We start from the raw sequence: 21,172 nt of genomic DNA on the forward strand, positions 1-21,172 counted from the left end.
AAATATGAAAATACCCCTTGGGTTCCTGTCTCCTGTAGTTCAGACCTCATTCCTGTAAAGTAGATTGGATATGTTGGAAGTGGGGTTGTCTCAACTCCTGTGCTGAGTTATGACAGATCATAACAGGCTTGCCAAAAAGATATTTTGTTGTCACAGCTCACCTGTGGATCCCTGTGTGCACAGTGGTAGTGATTCAGATCAGCTAATTAGACAATTAATTACTGCCTTGCTGAGGCAGCCCACACCCATTGCAGAGCCACTTCAAGCTTTTGAGGAATTGCTTCAGCTTTTTGCATTTGTTCTGTTTGGAAGAGGGACTGGGAATTGGCCCAGAGAGAAATCCCAACTGGCTTAGGGCTGTAAGTGTCAAAGGTAGATTACCCAAAATGTTGGCTCTAAGACAGAGACAAGAGCAGTCGTCTTTCCTCAGGAGGAAATGAAATGTAACAGCCTGCATGAGTCATGCATTTTTAGCACATCAGCCTTCACTCTATTGCCAGAAAACGTACTAAATACATAAGACTGTGTTTGTCTTAAGTAAAGGCATATTTCAAAGCTCTGGCAGTGGGAGTGCTAACACACCAGACTGTCGATGCCATTGCTCTCCAAGCACCTCACAATTCCTGCTTGGTTCTTCCTTGTGCATTTTCCTCTCTCTTAGATGTTAGTAAGAAAAATCCTCTGAACATCAGCAAAGAGATCTCAGTTCTATCTTGAATGGGGTCAAAAAGAGCCAGGTGTCCATTTACAGCAGCTTAGATGTGTTTTGGCCATGTCACTACCTGTAACAAGGTCTCCCTTCTGTGCCTCTCCTGGGCTGAATGCTGCTGTGCAGGAGCTTTCTGGATACTTGCAGCTCACTGGAGCATCTCCCCCTGCTTTGGTGACAAACCATTTTCTGTGTGACTTCTGTATCACGTATTCACGAGTCCTGTCCAGACTCACAGGGAGCCAGCACCCCATTCTACCATCACCATTTCCAGGAAAATTTTCTGAGTGCTGATGTTGAGTTGGTGAACAAGGCATGAAAAATGGAGAAAGGAGAGATCTGATTGTATCAGACAGCTTGGAAAATTCATCTAGCCAAATAAAACCAAAAGGAATAACTCATTTTGGGTAGCAAAACATTCTTAGTTAAAATTTGGATCAGACTTTTACTTTCACCTAGCATCTTTGTTGGAGTCATTAACTTGGTGTCTTTTAAATCCAAGCTGCCCTCCCACATTAGAGGATACAAAGGAAATAACAAAAGATTGATTTCACACTGTAAGCTTGACCTTTTTAAACACAAACCATGCAAACTCATAGCTGGATGATCATATTGTTTCAAAGAACATTGCAAAAACAAATGATCCTGCTGAATCATTGTAAATAGTTCTAATATTAAAGATTCTGTACACAGAAAGTAGAGTTCTGCATAAAAAAAATGCAGACACCAGAAGGAATATTAAGGAAGACTGTCTAGTAGTCAATTAAGGCAACTTTCTTTTTTTGTTCTCACGTTGTGCCCTTGGAAAATATCCCCACAGTGCAAGCTTATTGCCTTGTTTTGTTAATTATTGTATTGTTAATTATTGCCTCGCAAGAGGCAGGTTCAGATGGGCAGTGGTGCAGATGAGCTGCTTGTGAACTCTTCAGCCTGGTGTACTTAGGTTAACACATCAGCCTAGAACAGTGAAGCTGTATCCATGCATCAAACACCTAAAAAGCAACACATGAGGAATAGGTTTAATACATGAGAAATAAGTTTAAGCTCAAAATATTCTTTGTCTGTGCTGGCACAAACAGTGTATAAAGGCTGATTAATAGTGGTTCTACAGAGCCTTCTGCCTCTTGCCTGCAGTGCAGATATCAGAGTGTAAAATCTGGCAGAGAGGGCCATGGAATGGATTTGTAATGGTCTCTGAAGGGTCCTGGGCTCCATAAGCCAGTTAATGGATTGCACACAGCCATATGCAGCACTTCCATTTCTTATGGCTATAATGGAATAATAGTTTTCATTTAATAACCAACCCAAGTATAATTCAATACAAAGACATATTATATTCCATTTCAGCAAGTGAAGCATAGCACAGCTTAAGTGGTATATCTGAGCTAAAAAAACCTCCCTGCTCATAGTCTGTGTTTTCCTTCACAAAGAACATTGCCACATATCAACATCTTTAAGTGTAAATTCTGGTTTTGAGTATATACTAGTCCTAGTACCCAGTTTATTGATGACTTTTAAGGCTTTATTTTGGCTAGATCTATGCCTGTAAGTTATAGCTTAAAGGGCTAAATTCTTAGCCCTTTAAAGGGCACGCTGACTTCAGTCATTGAGAAGAGCTGTGGTTAATACATTGTTTGACGGGAGGTATGGAAACCCTATTAAGTAAAACATTGACACCCTCAGCTTCAGGCTGAGGTCCTCCCAGTGAGCTGGAACTGCTGACTTGGAAGGTAAAATTCTGCAGAATGTGTGTGTTATCCTTAGGAGTTACAGCATGGCACCAGCCCTTGTCTCTGAATGCTCAGAGATAAACATGTACAGGAGCACTGGGCCACACTGGACCTGGCCCAAAGCTCACTGGGGTCTCAGGAGCTTTGCACTGCTTTTGAGGAGTCTTGGGTCACACACAAGAGTCTTGGGTTTGCCACTAGGCAGAAAATCCTGCTTCATTCAGCTCTCCACCTGTGTGAGGAACTTGGGGATGTCATGCCTTGGGGCACCTCGTTTGTCCCAGATTTACTGTGCAGGGCAGAAACCTGCTTATAACCAGCCCTGCATTTGGTTTTGAAGAAAGAAAATGAGCAGTGTGGAATAGGTAGTGCTATCAGTGCTGAGTAATCTGTACTTCAAAGTCAAACAAAGCTTGCCTGTTACTTTGTGAAATACGGGTGGGATTTATCCTCAGTTCTGTCACTAAAAATTGCCTGTAAGGAATCTCAGCAGTCAGTGAGAATAGATGGCTCAGAACCCAGCTATGGCTCTAGGGACCGTCACAAATCTCAGGATGTCTCCCAAGTGCTTGATTTGTGCAGATGATGCTCTGATTTAGCAGAAAGTTGCATATAAACTCGTGTCGCCAGCAGCCTCTATTGGCGTCATAGATGCAGAGGCTCGAGAGAGTACATTATTCCAGCAAATGTCAGCATTAATTTATACTTGCTCAGGGCTCATCTGCCTTTTCCTGCAGTCTCTTGGAGAAGAGAGATTACAGCCATGTGCAAGAAAAATCCGGTGTCCAGCAGATGAGGCCAGGACCTGCTCAGCATCCCGGAGAGTGGAGCGTGCTGAGGGAGGGGTGGCAGCAGCCTGACCCCCAAACAGAGGAGTTGTGTCACTGTTTGTTCCACCCTCTGGTAGTGAAAGCACCACGAAACTCATGGCATTAGGAAGCTGCAGTGATGTGTCCCCAGATGAGTTGGAACAGAAATTGCTGATCTATTGGCAAGAGCAGTGAATTCAGGGAAAACCTGTAACTGAAATTGGCGGGCATTAAGGGTTGTTCCCACAGCAGGACTGGAGCTAAAGGGGTTGAACGTCCCTGTTTTACTTATGTGAAGAATTGCAGCAATTGCTGTGCTACTCATGAGCAAAACCAACTAGGAAAAGTTTGCACTCACACACGGGGTTTAACTGAGCTGTTGCATTCAGGTTTCCTCCCTTTGAAAAGCACCTTTCAGCTCCAGGATTACTTGTAGCATTGTGTCTACAAGTCACTTTATGGTGTGATGTGAAAACAGCAAAAGGTGGTTTTCAATATTTAAACAAAAGAAATTAGTTGGTAAATATAGTTCTTTAAAAACACAGAGGTACATGTAGCATATATCATACATTAAAATGTAATCCTGTGTGCTTACTCTTTATTTTTCTGATTCTGTATCACACTTGCTCAGTTTTCAGAGGGGCTGGGTGTTTGCACTAACAAGGATCATACAGAAGAAGTTATGCCAGAGACTTTTCCAATCCTACTCTGAGGGACACCTCTGCAAGGCCATTTGCAGTGAATGCAGTGGGCAATTGCTGAACCAAAAGGAAACTGTGGGACTTGCTCCCAGCACTGTTGAACCAGGAAGCTTTTCACAGTTTTCTTGAAGTGTGGACTTTCACTCCAGAATTCTCCTGCTGGAAATGTTTATCACCAAGTCTTCTGCAGTGAGATCTTTAGCAAGAGTGTTTGTCTAAAACTGACAACAGTGAATGCCAATTAGAAAAAGCTATTCACAACGTGTATTTTTTATGAATAGCATATTTTAACCAAATGTGCTTCAGACAGCACAGGCAAACTTCCCAGGCATATTTCAACAGTGACTTGTGCCTGTTCTGCTCTTGCTGATGCAGTCTCTAGGCTATCAAGCTGCTGTTGCCCTTCATAATGAAGCGAACTAGACATATTGTATGAATCTAACATCTGGAAGTTGGACTTGGTGAAATGTGGTGCTTTTTTCATGTCTATCACTTTGTACATCTCTCCACGGCAGATTGTGCTGGTAAATGATGGTCTGTCTCCATGCCAGCAGTTTTTAACACAGTCCTGCCCTACAGCCCATTGTACACCCAGTGGGTCTCTATGCAGATCGTGGATGACTTGTGCTGAGTGACTTCGCAGAGGCTCTTGTCCAAAAGTGCAAGGCAAGCTGCAGGCTGTCTGCAGAGCAATTGTCTGTCTCATTTGACCACCACCTGACCTCTGGAGGTGGGCTTGGATAGGAGTCTTGCACTTGGGCTGGGTTTGGGCTGGATTTCACTTCAGGGAACGAGGCGAGTTTGTGGTTGTTAAATTTAATTTTGAAGACGTGTTCTTAGGCTGGAAAATATAATTATACAGCATCTGGTCCTCTCTAGTACATTTTCTATAGCAACAAAAGTTATCTTCAGGACCTGCTCCAGCTCCCTACTGGTTGCTGGTGCCAGTGATGCTGAGTGCTGACTGGAACGTGCTTTGGTTAAGGGCAGGAGCTGCGTGCTGGCTGTGTGGTGAACTTCACCAGAGTTGTTGTTGGATCTCCTGGGGTAACTCCCACAAGCCCACCACAGGGAAAGGGGGGATTGTTGTGCCAGGGCTGCCCATGGAGCCTGCATTCCCACAGCGTCAGGCTTTGCAGGTGGGATGCCAGAAGGCGGACTCTGCCCTGGAAACCCGGCCCTGGTACCCTCTGCAGCTGTTAGGTGGGGGAAGCAGGTGAGTTGAAGGCAAATCAGCTGAAGGAGCAGGTGATGTGACTGTGCCATGCTGTGCATCAGAGTGGTGGCAACCAGCCTGCTTTTGTCACAGTTGCACGAAGGGCTGTGCTTTTTCCCTAGACTCGACCTGTGTCATGAGAAATCCAGAGCACTGTCCTCCGGCCTTGTTTCTTATACTCCTGACAGACACAATCCCCCTGGTGCTGCTGCAGTCCTGCAGCTCCTTGTGCTGGAGGACAGCTGCAGAAACTTGTGCCTGGCCACGTTTGCCCCTATTTAACCCTGGGCTTTTACCCTTCACAGCCTCCCACGAAGGAGGAGGTGCTGTCACTTTGTGTGATCCAGCACACAGACTTCCACTCTGGACACACGAGGTTGAACAGGTCTGTGTGCACGGCAGTGGCAGGTGGGAGCAGCAGAAAGGCTCTCAGTGTGCTCATGTTTTCATTAAAGAGCTTTAATTTCCCCCATGTGGGAAAGATAACAAATGCTGCTGTACCAGTACAGTGATTCTGAGCTATAAAGTTTTGGTGTAAAGCTGAGCACACAAACAAATATTCTGAGGACAGAAAGTGGTGGCTGGTGGGAATGGTAATGGGAGATGTCAAAGGAGTTCATTTATTTTGATAAACTAGTTGATATTCTAGGATGCTTTTTCTCATGTTGATAAAGTGTCAGTCTTAGCAAGGAACTTTGCTATTGATGACCTTTCATGTAAAGTTGCAAGGCAGAAAGCAAAGATAAACAACTTGAACAATACAATTAAGGCAAACCCAGAATTCAGTCAATGAGAGACATCAGTTTTAAGTAAATCATCCCATGGAAACAGAGCTATTTGAAAATGCAGTGGCATCGCTTACAGTACAGTGGGCAATTAGTTTTAATTAACTTCAAATTCTGACACATAGTTAAAAATCAGCTCTTGTGAGTGCCCAGCTAGAAAAGTGAAAGTCGGGGCATTTTGTTCTGCTAGAAAAAGCTATTACAAATACTATAATGATGCTATTCACACTTCTATTATAAATTTTATGTGATCTTTTAAATTTTTTATGAAATAGTACTTTTGGAAGATGATCTTGTTCCATACCATAAGATTTTGAATAAGGGCACTGTTTCCTAAGAAGAATAAATTGGAGTTTTAGAAGCAGTTTTAGAAGCAGTTTTGAATTCAATAAAGTCTGTTAATGAAATCCAACATATTGTGATCTTTACCTGTCAGGGAGAAAAAAAGCCAGGAGTTCTTGTAAGGTTATCAAAAATTATAGGCAGCTTTTGATGCGTATTTTAAAGTTAAATTCAGCACTTTAAATGTGATGTGTGTCTGTCACTATGGAAGCTCCAAGTACAAATTTTGTGCAAGGTGAGGGGGTGGCTGATGTGCATTGCAACTGCTCAGAGAGGCATGAATGCCCTGTCACAACCTGACACACCCCTCTTCCCTGTGTATCCAGTCTGACTTTTTAAATATGAAACTTATTTCTATTATTAGTATTTTGAAGTAAGGGAAACCAGAGCTAGATATTTCTGCTGGTGTTATGCAGCCTTTACTCCTTGAGTAATCTTCTTGATTTCCCTTGGGCTGTGAGGCAGCTTCTCACATGAGAAAGTTCAGAACCTTCTTGCTTGTCCCAGTTAAATTAATTTGTATGCTGAGCCATGCAGGTGAGGGCAAAGAGTATATTCATTTTCTCAGCTGCTGGGTGACCAGGGTGCTTGAGGAAGAATTCAGACAGAAAGAGCTGGTATTACTGAGGTGGGAAGGCTGATTCCACACAGTCACCTTCCCATGGTGTTCCTTTTGGGCCACTCATCAGCCCTGGGAGGTGCTGCTTTTCTGAGTCATTAAAATCTCTCTGCTTTTTCCTCTTTTACATTTCCAGTGAGATTTTGAGATAACTATTTCTCAGGGCGTTTTTTTTAATGACCAAAAAGCTGCTGTTCTGGGAGTTTAGGCTGATGTTCTCAGCTCACAGCAATGTCTGGGGGCCAGGATGGGACCTGGAACAGATCTAGAGGGGGAGAACTCTGATATGCTGTACACGGTGTAAGCTCTAACTAAGCACAGCAGGTCTGATCTCTGCCACAGGAGATAAATCAAGGGGCTGAAGGATTTTTGGTCTGATATAAAATAATTGTTCTCACACTGGTGAAACATTGGAAAAACATGAGAAAGTGGAAATACCTTCAGTATTGTCTATAGGATGTTTTCTCTTAACTAGTGTCTGTCCTGACTTGCTGGGTAGCCACATCAATTGTATTTCTTCCATAGATCTTTGACTGGTTGGTAGTCTAATGATTTTTTTCAAAATTAGCGTTATGGTAGAGTTAACGGTGGTGCTTTTCAGTTATGATGGGGTTTTTTCAGGGAAAAAAAGTACCACAGGCACTTCTAAAGTGTGCATTTCAATTGGTTTGGTAAAGTGAAAAATATCCCTGAAATAATGAGCCAGCACAGGAATACTGCGTTCTGACCATCAAAAAGGTCCACACCCATTTTTTCTGTGTGGAGTACATGCGGCATGGGAAACAATTCACAGTGTGGCAGCATGATCATTCTCTTTGTGCTCAGTACTCGGGGGGAAGGAGAAGAGAAGAAAATGGGATCTCTAAACAAAAAAAACAATGGTAGGCCTAGACTGGTATTTTTCCTAATAGTTTCATAGTGTTCATCATTTAACAGAATAAGAAAGTTTTGAGTAAAATCACCAGAAGTAATTTTATAGCAGTGCTTTTTGGTCTTGGCACATTTATGAATATTTAATGCACGAATTTTTACTATTAAGATCTATATTTAAAATTTCATACTCAGCTTTAAAGTTTGCTCTGACTTGAAATAGTCTTCAGAAAATAAATTTAACTTTCTTAAAAGAAGAAACACCAGAAAATTATAAAAACCTGAAAAAGGAAACTAGTTTTAATTACAGGATTTTACACTTCTTTTGAGGCTGATTGAGCTGTTTTTTAAATGAAAATCAGCATGTCATTTGGGCTTATCCCAATGACATAAATAGGTTCCTTATATTTACTTCTGTCCACTGAGTTCTTCAGGTGGTTCAGTGAAACACGTACCTTGAAGAATTGGACCTCCAAAGATAAAACAAGGCTGTAAAGGCGGTATTGCTGGCTTTCCTGGAATGGCTGAGACACAAACAGCAAAGCTCTCCTCTGTAAGCCAAATTGGCAAGAGCAGACCTCGTGCCCATTAAGTCCCATTGGTGGAAAGTCCAGTTGGAGATGAGCTTATCTTAAACATAAGGGAATTAGTGCAGCTTCCATTTAAATCACTGGCAAAGCTCCAGCTATATTCAACCAGAGAAGGGCTGAGGCAGCAGGCACACAAAACCCTGTTTCTAGGCCTGATCCCAGCTTTTCTTACACATCCAGAGCTCATGCTGAGTACTGTGGTCACTTTAGCAGGATTAGGCTGAGCAGATTGTTTGGGCAGATTTATGTGGCCATTCATTGTAAGGAGTACTGATACAGTTCTCAGTGATGTACAGTTGATAAATATTCATTTGTTAAAATACAAGACACCTGTTGACAAGGTAAACTGTGATTGTTCCAAGCAAATTACTCAAGTGTGGTAGAATGTCATGTACAATAATTGGCTAAACAGCTCTCGTGTTAACTGTAGCCCTGTTCCAGCAAAGCACTCAGGCGTGTGTTTGCCATTAAGCACCTGCCTACCTCCACTACAGCCAGCCTGACTGCCCTGCTGTATGTGGAGCACGTGTTTTGGGGAAATGGGAGCTGAATTCCTTGTATTGTGCCTGTGGTGTGTGTTCCCCATCCTCTAGGAAGTCAAACATGACACTGGCTTTTAGGATCACTTTGTAGGGACTGACACCTGAAGTGCCTGTCACTTTTCACTTGCTGGGATGCTCAGTGGTGCCAGAAGGTTCTCATTTGTCACCTAAGCAGTGTCAGGAGGTGTGACAAGTGTGTCACCCGCGGGATGCAAGGGCCAGCCTCTACCTGTGGACTGTGTGCATGCACACCACCTGGGGCTGCTCAGGTGATAACCACTTCTCATTGTTACACCTCCTTTTTATGGATTTAATCAGTGGCAAAAACATACACCTAAGCAGTGTTTGGAGGGTCTGCTTCTTTCTTTTGGAAGAGGGGGAAAAAATCAAATTCCAGCCTGAAAAATGTAACATGCCATCTTTATTGAATTCTTCTCAGTATAGATACCACAAATCACAAGAAACGTAAATGTTTCCTTGTGTAATGAAGTAACCAGCCTTACATGTATGCACATTCCTGTTCACAGAGTTTTCTGCTGGACACAGGAATAATTCTGGGTCCTTAGCAGGATTTTGAGGTGACGAGGGGAACTGGAGATGATGTAATGGACTGTCCTCTGCTAAGAATGAGGACCAATTAAAAACTACAAATAAGTGACATAACTTAAAAAGACAGGTGATGAAAAGAACATCCATCATATAAAGATGTGGCACTAAAACAAATCATGTTAGAAAAGAACTAGGGATTTGAATTTGCCACCCACTGAAAACAATAGCAAAAAACCCCACTGAATTAAATGCCTCAAGCCCTTGCACAGGACTGACTTGATGCTATTCATAGAATCACATATATGCCAAATAACGCTGTTATTTGTCAAGTAAATTATTTGTCAGATCCATCATCCTGCCATTTCTTTTCTGGCAGAACTCCCCCTGAAGTCAATGGGGGTATTGTAAGAATAAAGTCTTTTAGGATTGGGCCCGAGGTTAAGCAAAATGCAACTGGGGGCAACTTGTTCATTGTCCTTGGGTTCATAAACCCACATGCTTGACCATAGTTTGGCAATTGGGGTACTGTGCCTTATGATGCTAATTTGTTCTGTCACTGATGCTGATTATTCCCTCATCTCTCTCTAATGTACCTGTTGCCACCTGGATTTGTTAATATGTGTGTGTAACATCAGCCTTGCTGGCTGTGTAACCTGTCTCAGTGTCCATGGGCTCTGGATTTCCTGGGGGCCAGCCCTTTTGGTGTGCTGGCTTGCTCCATCGTGTCCTGGGCTCTTGTGTGACCTTGGAAAACTGCAGGAAGAGCCAGGGACTGCAGCTCTACACGGGCGAGCAGAGGGCTTTCAAGGTGACTTGTTCCCTTCTTTTGAATTAAGAAGCCTGATTATACAGCTGGTCTGTTCTTCCAGTTTGTTTTTACTTTTAGTTTACAAGTTAAATGGTCTACATCAGATTGTTTGGGGCTTTTAGTCTCAAAAAAAAAAAAAAAAAAAAAAAAAAAAAGGGAAAATTAATCTCTTGTCGTCTTGATAGGAACAAAGTTAATACAAGTAAATTGCTTAAAGGATTTGCGATTCTAGCTATTAAAATACAACTCAGGCAACTTCAGCACTTGAGCTCAGCCTCTCATTACTACCTATGGGAATGTATAATGGTTAAATTAGCTGCAGGTGGGCTCCCCCGCTGCTCCAGAAGCACATTAGAAGCATCTTGAGGGTTGCAAGTAACCTTCAAGAAATCAGAGGTAACTGCCTCAAACAATAGTCATTCTTGTAGCTGGTAACGTGCTCCATATGCCTGAGAGGGACTGTGCAAATGGGACTCTTCGGGGGAGACTGCTCGGGTCTGGCTTCTCTGGAATTGAATGTTTTTGTGAAATGGAAAATGTTCACAGTTGTTGAGCATGGTTCTGTGCTCAAACGTGTGGTAAAGCAGTTGACACTGAAGCTTGCTGAGGGCAGAGAAAAGATCGCAGACCACCTCTCTGAAGGTGGTGTGATCCCCAGGAGGGGGCTATGGCCCCCAAACCACATAGGATGGAACTGCTGCTGGCTTTGGCACAAACGAACAATTTATATATGCGTTTGGTATAAGGATATGTTTCCTGGGGTAAAGTTTCTATTCTCTGCAGGCACTGTTGGCTGGCGTTAACACTTGACTCACCAAGACCCTTCCGTGTCATCTGCTAGGAATTTGAGGATCGAAGCAAACCGTGAATGCGTGTACAACCTGCAGCGCTTGGGGCTGTATACCTCGTGCTGGGTTTGCTCTCGGTACCTGTTCTCAACACCCGACGCCGAGAGCGCGCATCTCCGCTCTCCCGGCGCTCCCGGGTGACTCCGCAGGACCGCACCGCAGCGATGCTCAGCGCAAACTTGAGCGTCCCGCGGGCCCGGGCGGCAGCAGCGCGGCGCTGCCGCCGCCCCCCGCCCGGCTCCCGGCCCCCGCCCGGCCGGGGCTCCGCGCTCGCCGCCGGCCCTGCCCCCGCCGCGCTCGGGGGGCGGCGGCGCCCCCCGGGCCCCGCGGGGAGGGGCGGGGAGGGGCGGCGGCCGCTCCCGCCGAGGAGGAGCGCGGGCGGCGGGCGGGGGCAGCGCTGCCGGGACCGGCTGAGGGCCCGCGCCCCGCAGCGCTCGGGCCGCCCGCGGCCGTGGCCGGGGTGCGAGATGGCCGCCGGCGGGAGCCGCGCCGTCCTAGGGCTGTGGCTGCTGGCGGCGGGGCTGTGCGGCGCGGTGGCGGCGGGCAGGTCCCCCAGCTGCCACGAAGTGCGGACGGCGTTCCAGCTGCGGCAGATCGGGCCCCTCAAGCTGGTCCCCGACGTGCCCACGGCCGGTCAGTACCGAGGCACCCGCGGGTGGCCGCTCCGCGACGGGAGGCTTGCGGGGCGGGGGGCCGGGGCCGGGCTCGCCTCAGCCGGGGTCCCGCGGGGTCCCGCCCCGGCTCCCTGCGGCCAGCGCGGCTTTCCTGCGGGCTCGGGGAGCGGCAGCGAAGCTGGCTGAGATAACCTTTCCCGGGAGAGGAGAGCGGCGCGGCTCCTGCGCTGTTACATCGTGCAGGTGTTGCGTATCGGTGTGCACCGCCAGCCGCGCGGGTTCGACCCGGCTCAGAGCGGCGCGATCCTCTGCCGATACCCGGGGCAGAGCGGTCCTCCCGGGAGGGTCCCTCTGGCACACGGCGAGGCAGCAGCCGGAGTTTGGTGGGCTTGTTTGGGGGTAGATATGGGCTCCTCGGACGGGTGGGGAATTCACTGTAAGTTCTGACTGGGGAAGAGTCATCTCTTGCGGATGAATTCGGGAGCGCTGACACAAGGAAAGGCAGAGGTGACACCTTCGAGGGATACGGCCAACAGAACTTGGCGTTTGCTTAGTTAAGCAGTAAGTCTGCAGCACTTAAGAAAGTTGATGAGCAGAGTGTTTCGTTTTGCCTTTTCACAGTCGGGAACAATGCCTGACAGCACTGAAAGGGGAAAGTGACACACAGATAGTAAGAATAGACTCTTTTTATTGCGTATTCTACAACTAACCTGCTAAGGGGATGAAGCACTTCATAATTAAACTCTCATGTATGTATCGTGTATCTAGATAATGAAGTCACATTCCTCACTTTTACATGCTTTCCAATCAAAACAATTCAGTGAATCTGTTTAAAGAAAATGTTTACCGACATTGGAATAAAAAAGAGACCATCGATCTCCTAACACAATTTCTAGCTACCTCATGCCACTGCAATTGCCTATGCATGTGCAGTGGTACAAGTTTCAGTTTGGGTCGTTGTTTTATTATTTTGATTTTTTTTGAGAACGGTTCAGTTCAAAAGCTGCAGAGTTTGATGGAAAGACCTATTGTCTTAGATGAGTTTTGGAGCAGCACCAATGGATGAAATAAAGCATCTAGCTAATATGGATATGTTTTCTGGCACGGTTGTCTGTCTTGGGGATTAAATTTGATCGGCCATTGGGCTGATCTCTTGAGGCTGTAATCGACTGCAGAGTGCTGGTGATCTTCACTTTGCATGAGGTGGTGGAGATGACACGGGGGTGTAGAGTTACCTGTGGCGGACGAATCGTTTGTCATTTTCTGGCACGAAGAGATTTGCAGGAATGGCATTTTGAAGCCTGGTATTGCTGTTTTGTGCTGATAGAGGCATCAGACAGTGGTTGTTTTGGAGAACTAGAAGAGAGGCAAAACAAGGCTTTTCATCCATTTTGATGGATGCTTAACCCTGTCTCCTGAGTTCTACCTGGGAGCAGTTCCTCCAATTTTAAATTGATACATTTATATTATCTATAAAACTCTAGTGCTGTAGAGGAAACTTTCTCAAAAAGTTTCCTACTTTCAGAAGGAAAGTGTAGGTTCTGTGATGCTGAAGAGAATCACAGAATCATGGAATGGTTTGAGTTGGGAGGGACTTTAAAGCTCATTTAGATCCAACCCTCCTGCTGTGGAAAGGCTTCATTGTCTTCTTGTGTCCTATCCAACTTCCCTGTTAAATAACAAGCTCTCAGAAAAGCAATGGCAAGAGAGAAGGGTGATAGAGGGTAATACGCTTTTAAATTTTAGCTTGTAAAGGTTTCCTTTGAAGAGGGTTGGAGCAGAGCTGAGGAAAAGTGGTGCATATTGATCTTCCCTGTTCGTTGAGTATCACTCTGCTCCACCAAACATTGTGTGCTTTAATGATCCTTGCTGGGCAGTAATGCCTCCTGTCTTGTGCCCTCTTTTAATTAAATACTGAAGTGTTTTCCAGCATTTTCATGGGCAGCTGTTATCAGTGAATATATCTTGATATACGCACATTTCTCCTGACATTGAGGCTCATTTTATTATGCATTTTAATGCCACACACTTGTCGAAGCACATCCCCTGGAGATGCTGGGTGTCAGCTAAAGTGGAGGAGTGGTGGGCAGCTGGGGGTGACACTGGGGACAGCGTGCTCGGCTGAATTGAGCCCTGAGTGAAGTGCCAGGAGCTTCCTGCTCACTTCTGCTCGTGTGGCCCAGACCTGCCCTGCTCTGGGGTGCTCCTCACTCACCTGCATGTTGGTTTTGGCTTCTTTTCTCTAAAAAACCGAAACTTTTGCGGTCCTGTTGTCTGTGTACTTGATATTTTCAATCACCAAAGTGTTGAAAGCCCTTGGCTAATCTCAAGCCGGTATTTATAGGCTAATACAACAAATGTGGCAGGGGGCAAACTCTTAATGATTATTAGGTTCTTATACCCCTCAGGAAAACCAGCAGCTCAGTCAAGGAGAGAAGCCCAACCCAGTGCCCGGGGAGGGACAGACAGACAATCAGGTGTACATTTTCTGTCTCCTCTTATGGGTGGTGCCCATTTCACCTGTAATCAAATGAAATAGCTGAGAGAATTAGTAGCCCACACCCTGCTGTGGAATTAGCTGTGGTCGCAGTGCTGGAGCTGTCAGCTGGTGGATCCTGGATAGGGCCTCTTGGGGACTGGGAGCTGCTTCCCTGGGCTCTCCTGCTCTGCAGCCAGGTTGCTGGCATTGCTGAGTGCGTGGGAGAGAGCTGTCAGCATGGCCTGAAGTGAGGTGGAGTTTGGGACCTGCCAGCCTCCTGGATAAAGGGTAGGGGCAAGGGAAGGAGGAAGGCTCCTAAGGGGAAGAAAAAGGCTTTTGCTTTTAAGTTTTTATGTGAATCTGGCAGCAACCTGCCTGAAAATTGTCACCTGAATGAGCTCTTAGAGATGAGCAGGAGTTTTCTTTTACATTTCTCTTCTACAGCTTCCCCCAAAAGACATGAGATATTTTTCTGCTCTGAGATCTAGTCCATTGATGAGTGCAGGGCTAAGGACACGTTTGGATATGGGATGGGTAAGACGTTCAAGCTGCAGGTGTTTTTTAAACAGCAGATCTCCTTGGTCTGTCTATAAGACTCTCTTCTCCTCTGATGGAATCTGTGCTTCTCTGCTACCCTACTTTTTTGGAACAAATGGCATGTTTCAAGGGTAATTTGCTGCAAATAGCAAAGATTGGTCAGGTAAAGGCACTCCTGCCTTGGCTGTGATCCACAGGAAGGGTTTTTTGTGCCTTCCCCAGACTGAGAAATGAGGTAATATGTCCCCAGTCGTGTACTTTGATTATCACAGACCAAGCTGGGATGTTTCTGTAGGAGCTCCTTGTTTGACATTTCGATGAGAGAGGATTCTAAGCTGTCTCCAGGGATGAAGGGCTGTGTTAATCCTGCCAAGGGACTAAGCCTTTGGTTCCAGGGAGTCTGGATAGCTCCAACCTGATGCGTGCTGCCCCGTCTGGAATGGCTCCCGGGCGGGGGCTGCCATACCCTGCGAGCCCTGGGTTGTGTTACAGCCTCCACTGCGCCCTGGCACGGGCTCTGGGAGGAGTTCCGACACTCCCAGGTTTTTCTGGGACATGGAGCGTGGTGTTGCCTGCCTGTCACTGCTTTCCAAGTTCTCAGGAGGAGAACTGAACGAGTCCAACTGAAGTCGGTGATGTGACCACATTCAGGCAGTGAATTGTAGCAGAAGCAGAATAAAAATCCTCTTGTGATTCCTTTGGTAATCATGTAACCACGAGAACGTCCTGCTCATTCACATATGCTCAGTTCTCCATCTGGCTTGTTGACTAGTGTCTGAGCATGCAAAAACCCCAGTCTGTAAACATATGGTAAGTAGAGAGAGAAGAACTGGGCTGATTTCTGGGAAGCATGGAAAATATGTCATTTGTGAAGGAATTTTAGGAACTCTTTACATTATAAACAGTCATCTTGTAGAAAACGACCAAAGGGATGATTAGTTTTATCTTGTTGTACTACTGGTTTACAAAGAGCACAGAAGATGCCCAGGCTGTGCTCAGGAACTTGCTTCTGAAGGGCAGGTTTTGTTCTATTAAAAGCTGCTTTATTCTCCTATGTCATCCTGCACCTTAAGTCAGCAGGAGTGTTCATTGCTGTGTATATATTGAATATCCCATTGTAGAGCTGGACGTGCATTAACAATTTATACATTAAAACTATTTTACTTTCAGAATAATGACAAAGTCCTAGATTCCCACCAGAAGCCCCTTGCTGCATGTGGTGTATGCATTAGGCTGGATCTCTTCCTGCCTCACTCTGTCTCCCATGTGTGTTGAGAAAGGAGCATGAGCTAGATCCCTATTTTGTGTATGTCCAAGAATATCCATTAAATTGCCCATTTTCTTATGAAGTGGGTCATGCCACACTTTATTTTCCTGTTTTTCTTTTCTTACTGCTCAGATTTTCTGCCTCCCTAATGAGAACACTGAGGTTCCCCTGGTAAAGGTGTAGTGCAGGAAGGCATTTTGCTCACTGTGACATTCTTTCAGTGTCCTGTATGTCAGAGGAGACAAGGATTTGCTGTATTGGCTCTGGGAAGTTTTTGCCCCATCAGAATGAGAGACTAAAACCCTGTGGTGTGAGCTGCAGTTTGTACCTGGATGTTCTGTCCACCTGCACATGTGGGTGTGTGGGACTGGCTTCAGCAGGGTGCATGAAGGGTTCATCTGGGAGGAAACATTGCTGGATGAGCACAGGCACAGGAGCTGTATAGGATGGCTAAGGTTGTTAAAAAAGGCACAAAAAATATTCCTGTTTCTTTTGGACAAACCTGATTGTTACTCAAGTTTGAAATGTCCTTGGTATTACCTTGGAGCTTGTTACAATGGAAGGTGTTTTTCCTGTTACACTTTGTATTTGCTTATTTATGAACACACAGGTGATTTATATCACAAAGGGGGTGAGATACCTTTTGGAGGGGGTGGACTGATCCAATGGGAGATGGATTCTGTTCCCATCTTTGTTCCTCTCCTATTAGCCCAGAACAGTTGTGCCTCAGTTTCCCTGTCTACAGACTACATCATGGTACGTTATTGTGAGCAGCTTTATTGCTGAAACCCCCCCATGAAAGGGTGGTAGATTGCAGCCAGAAAAAATATCACTGAGCCATACCTTCACTTCTTCAGGCTGACTTTCACTTAATTCTTTCCTTAGGTGAGGGAAAAGGCTAGAAGTGATGTTGCTTTCTGAACTGGAAGGTGAACCTGAAAGCTGTCCTTCCTTCACTTCTCTCATCCAGCCTCTGGGCAGTCAGGGGCTGTGGTCTGTGCTTGCTGAAATACCTTCTGAGTAGAAGGAAAGCTTTGCTTTTGCAGCCTGCAGCTCCTGTGGAGTAAGGATCCTTCCTTCATGAATCTTTTCAGGATTTTGTAGCACTCTTCAGGCTCAGACTGTCACCAGAAGTGTTAACCTGAAGCTGGTGGTGACTGTGGATACAGGCAAAGTCTCACCAGCAGTAACATCTTTTTTCCCCTTCTTTTCCCATGTCTTAAATTTCTGTTTGACGCAGGACCAGCTGCCCACTCTGCAATACCCTCTTGGGAGTAATCTATAGGCAGAAAAAATGTGTTTAAACTTACTTAATGCCTCATAAAGATGGAATTGCCGTTCCACTGCCAGATGGAAACCTGTAGTTTTCATATCCATGAGCCCCAAAAAACAGTGTCCTTGGTGACTTGCATGAGCATTTGGTCCAGGTGAGAAGAAAAATGACTTAGTCACTCAGATCAGCCTTTCCTGTAGATGTCTTGGGAAGGTATCCAAGAGCCAGCAGAGAACCTTCTCTCTCCCAGCACACAGTCTGCTTGTCAGACTGAGTCAAGTATTGCTACAATTCACATGGTCTATTCATTCTCTGAGGAATCTCTGCTCATAAGAGTATGTAAGGATCTTTATTTTTAATGATCAGCTCAAGATCTGCTGATTCTGGAGCTGAACTGGACCTTGGGATGGAAAACAAGCTTAATAAGAAATGACTCATCCTAAAATACTGGTGGGCTCCCAAGAGCTGCCTCTGGGATACCTTACGTGCCACTGAAGTTTTGCTACCAGATTGTTATCAGAAAATAATAGAAAAATAATGTTCCCACACCCCCATGCCAGTGTGGCAGGTCTGAGCAGACAGTTCTTGACCAAAGGGCAGTACTAATGAAAAGGTACTAATGCGATAAGTGGAAACAAAGTTGGCACAATAATCGCTATAGAAGTCAATAAAATAGATCAAAATAAATAAGAGCCCTTATAAGGATTAATCATGAAAAATGTCATAGCCTGAGGATCTGTGTAAAATGCACCCTGGGTGGTGAAATGGTTTTGTTTTTAAGTGGTATAAAACTAGAGCTAGAATTCCAAATACTGTAAAGTCTTTGTAATTGAATCTTTGTCCCACGAAAGCATAAAATGACATGATAAAGAGGCATATGTTTAATAATAGTTCAAATGCATGCTCATCACATACCAGTTTAGAGCATAGCTTTTGCTTCTAGGGGAAAATACAAATTTTGATGGGTCAGAGTCTGTTCCCACACAGCAGCCAGGCCTGTGACAGAATTTATATGGAGTGCATCAATCTGTTGATTAGCTATCAGTATTTAAGATGATAGGTTCATCCTCATATCCATGAAGATAGATTTAAAGGTATTTGCTTTGTTCACATAAAAAGAACTTCTGAGCAGCACCAATGGATGAAATAAAGCATCTAGCTAATATTTAATGATTTGTCCTAAGGATAGAATAAGACAGGGAGGCAAGCCTGTTTAAATCTTCTGCCAAGCAGTTAGGATTTAGTGTTTTAACATAGTATATTATTTGGTGGCAAAACACACAATATTTCTGCACAGTGTCTTCTGTTCAGATGCACAAAAATAACCAGAGCCTCAAGCTAAGGTGCCCAGGATTCCACAGCACAGAGTGAGGAGGAGAAGGTTTTCCCCACTGTGTGTCCTTCCTGAGCCAGGGTGGTCTGCAGATCCAGGTGTGCTGGACCCTGAGGTGTGGGCAGGGAACTGCCTGTGTTGTGTGTGGAGCAGCCATAGCAGGACTGTGCCAACCTGCCCTGGCACTTCTTAATGTCCCTTACAACAGCTAAATTTTCTTTATGGCAATGCTGATGGTGACACAATGAGCCCTTTGTGTCTGAGCTGCTTTAGCAACACTGCTCTGTCAGACCACCCTGTCAAAGAACCTCAGGACCACGTTTGCCTCCCTATTTCAGGATGTGAAATGGAACTCGGGTGGCTCTGCTGATTCCATGCTGGTGCAGTAGGTGTGTGGTGTCTGATGGCAGGTGGAGCTCCACAGCTCGGTGGGGTGGCACCCAGAGGATCTCTCAGGGTCAGCAGTGGTCACTTGTGTCCAAGGTGCTGCCCAAAGGCTGACCCTGGCAGTCTGACAGATGAGTTTTATGGATTGCTTGCCTGTCCTGGACCCTCCTGGGGCTCTGGGCCATTGTACAGCACAGAGCAGCAACAGTGTTACACAAATGATTTATGATGGAGCAATCCCAACCTTGCCTTTTCTTATGGGGGCACACTATGCATACACTTCCAGGAGAAAAAAATCTATTTTAGTCTTTTCAATACATCAGTTTTAAAGGAGGGTTATTAATTACCTTCTTAGTGTATTCATACATGCGTGATTAATGAGTAAAGTTTTAACTTGTGAAATTTCAAGGCACAAACTGGAAGAATACAGAAAGAATTTAAGACAATGGAGGAATTTTGAGTATCTCAGATGATACCATTACATTTATTTTGTGGACTCAGAAGTCTTAGGGGAGTATCATTGATACTTTCCTCAGGTTCTGTCTTGCATTTTGATAGCTAAAATATACAAGTAAAGAGCAAGTGTAGCCAGGCAATTGCACAGGAACTTCAGACCTGTAGAGGACAAAATGATTCCCCTAGAAGTTGTCCTTCCACTCTTTTCTTTTGAAATATAGTTCTTAGCCTATATCTCTTATATGATTTTGTGCCATATTCTGCCTTTCTCTGCTCTTACTGAGTGTCTGTTAATACTTATGGCCAGCATATGTATGTACTTAAATTATATATACATAGATATATTCTTTGGTCTTCTGATGACTCTGCGTGCTTCCTGGGGTCATGGTCTTTGCCTCTGCAGAGTTCTTCCATCACATGGTGGATGTGACAGGGTTGTGGAGCCCATCCTCCTGTGAGGAGCTCCTTGTGACAAAGAGCCCCCGCGCAGACCACTGTCACCTCCTTTAAAAACAAATGAGGGACAAATTTCAGAGAGCTGCAGTTGCAAACCTGTCAATATCAGATAGGTCATGGTAGCTTTGTTTGGCAGCTAGTTAAATTGGATAGTTGGGCACATCCCTAGATGTTAATGGTTAAATGTATTCATTGTTCCAACAAGGCCCCTATTCATAAGGGGACTATTCTGTGCTCGTTATGCATGCATAATTCCCATTAATGCTCCTGGGGGTTAAGGGTGTATAGTGAGGGGGGAAAATGAAGCTGATGTTTACACATCCATGTTTGCACTCAGAGAAGAGGTTTTGTAACACAGCAGAAACTGATTGTGTTTCACAGATCCCTTACCTTTAAGGAAAACTTTAAATCTTTGCTTTAAAGAGGGAGTGAGAATGGGGGAGAAGACACTTGGATAAGCCCCTACTTCCTTGCACACCATACTTTGTCAATGATCAGAACTATTACACCAGTGCCATTATTGTAGAAGCTTTTGAAAGTAACAAAGTGGTTGGAAATTCAGGTTCTTATTTGGGTATCAAAACAATGACTCCGAATCTTTAACTTCTGGCAAAAAAACTTTTGCAAACTTTTGACTCAACGTTAATCAGGGTGATGAGATTTTCTGATTTATTATACAATATGGGTGTTTCCATAGGAAACCTTCAGATTAAGATTCCTCACTCTTAGGTGCACATCAAAGTGGTGTAAAAGCCATAAAGAAGCTCAGCACTGCCTAAGAAAGCCTTTCAAGTTCCAGCAAGTGCTTGAACTACTGAAGGTTTTGAAGTGCTCTAATCTCTGACATGGGTGACGTGCTAGGCTAGCACTTTTTTGTTTTGTCACAAATCATCCATGCACGTAGTGCAAAGGGACCCTGACAAAGTCATTTTACTTTTGAAAAGGGCTGCTTTTTTTCCTACCATTATGTCTCCCATTCACATCTACATGTTTGCTTCCACTTTGTTCAGGTCTAAGTAGCAGGGCATTTGCATAGTCTTCCCTTTGTTCTCGGTAAATATGGAGTAAAATGAGCAAGATCCGTGCTGTGAAATTAAAGCTCTACTCTTGAGAGATCTTAAGGGCCAAATCCTCACAAAAGGTACAGCAACATAGTGCCAAAGGAGCTGGTGTCCAGGAACAGCTTGCTTTGGGTGTTTGTGCTAGGAAATGTGAATAAAGAGAGCCTAATCTGTTGAAAACTGGATGTAAT

The 21,172-nt window shown here is 44.9% G+C and overlaps 1 protein-coding gene across 1 annotated transcript in view; it reads left to right on the plus strand.

Moving 5' to 3' along the window:
* The first annotated feature begins 11,455 nt into the window (after positions 1-11,455).
* LOC134555926 (glypican-5-like) overlaps positions 11,456-21,172 on the plus strand; it is a 339,079-nt gene continuing 329,362 nt past the window's right edge. Inside the window, exon 1 of the mRNA XM_063407996.1 lies at positions 11,456-11,751. Coding sequence (XP_063264066.1) covers positions 11,586-11,751 — 166 coding nt within the window. The 5' untranslated portion in view covers positions 11,456-11,585. The remainder of the gene's footprint in view (positions 11,752-21,172) is intronic.

The sequence above is a fragment of the Prinia subflava genome, chromosome 11, assembly GCF_021018805.1.
Source record: "Prinia subflava isolate CZ2003 ecotype Zambia chromosome 11, Cam_Psub_1.2, whole genome shotgun sequence".
Classification (NCBI taxonomy): Eukaryota; Metazoa; Chordata; class Aves; order Passeriformes; family Cisticolidae; genus Prinia; species Prinia subflava.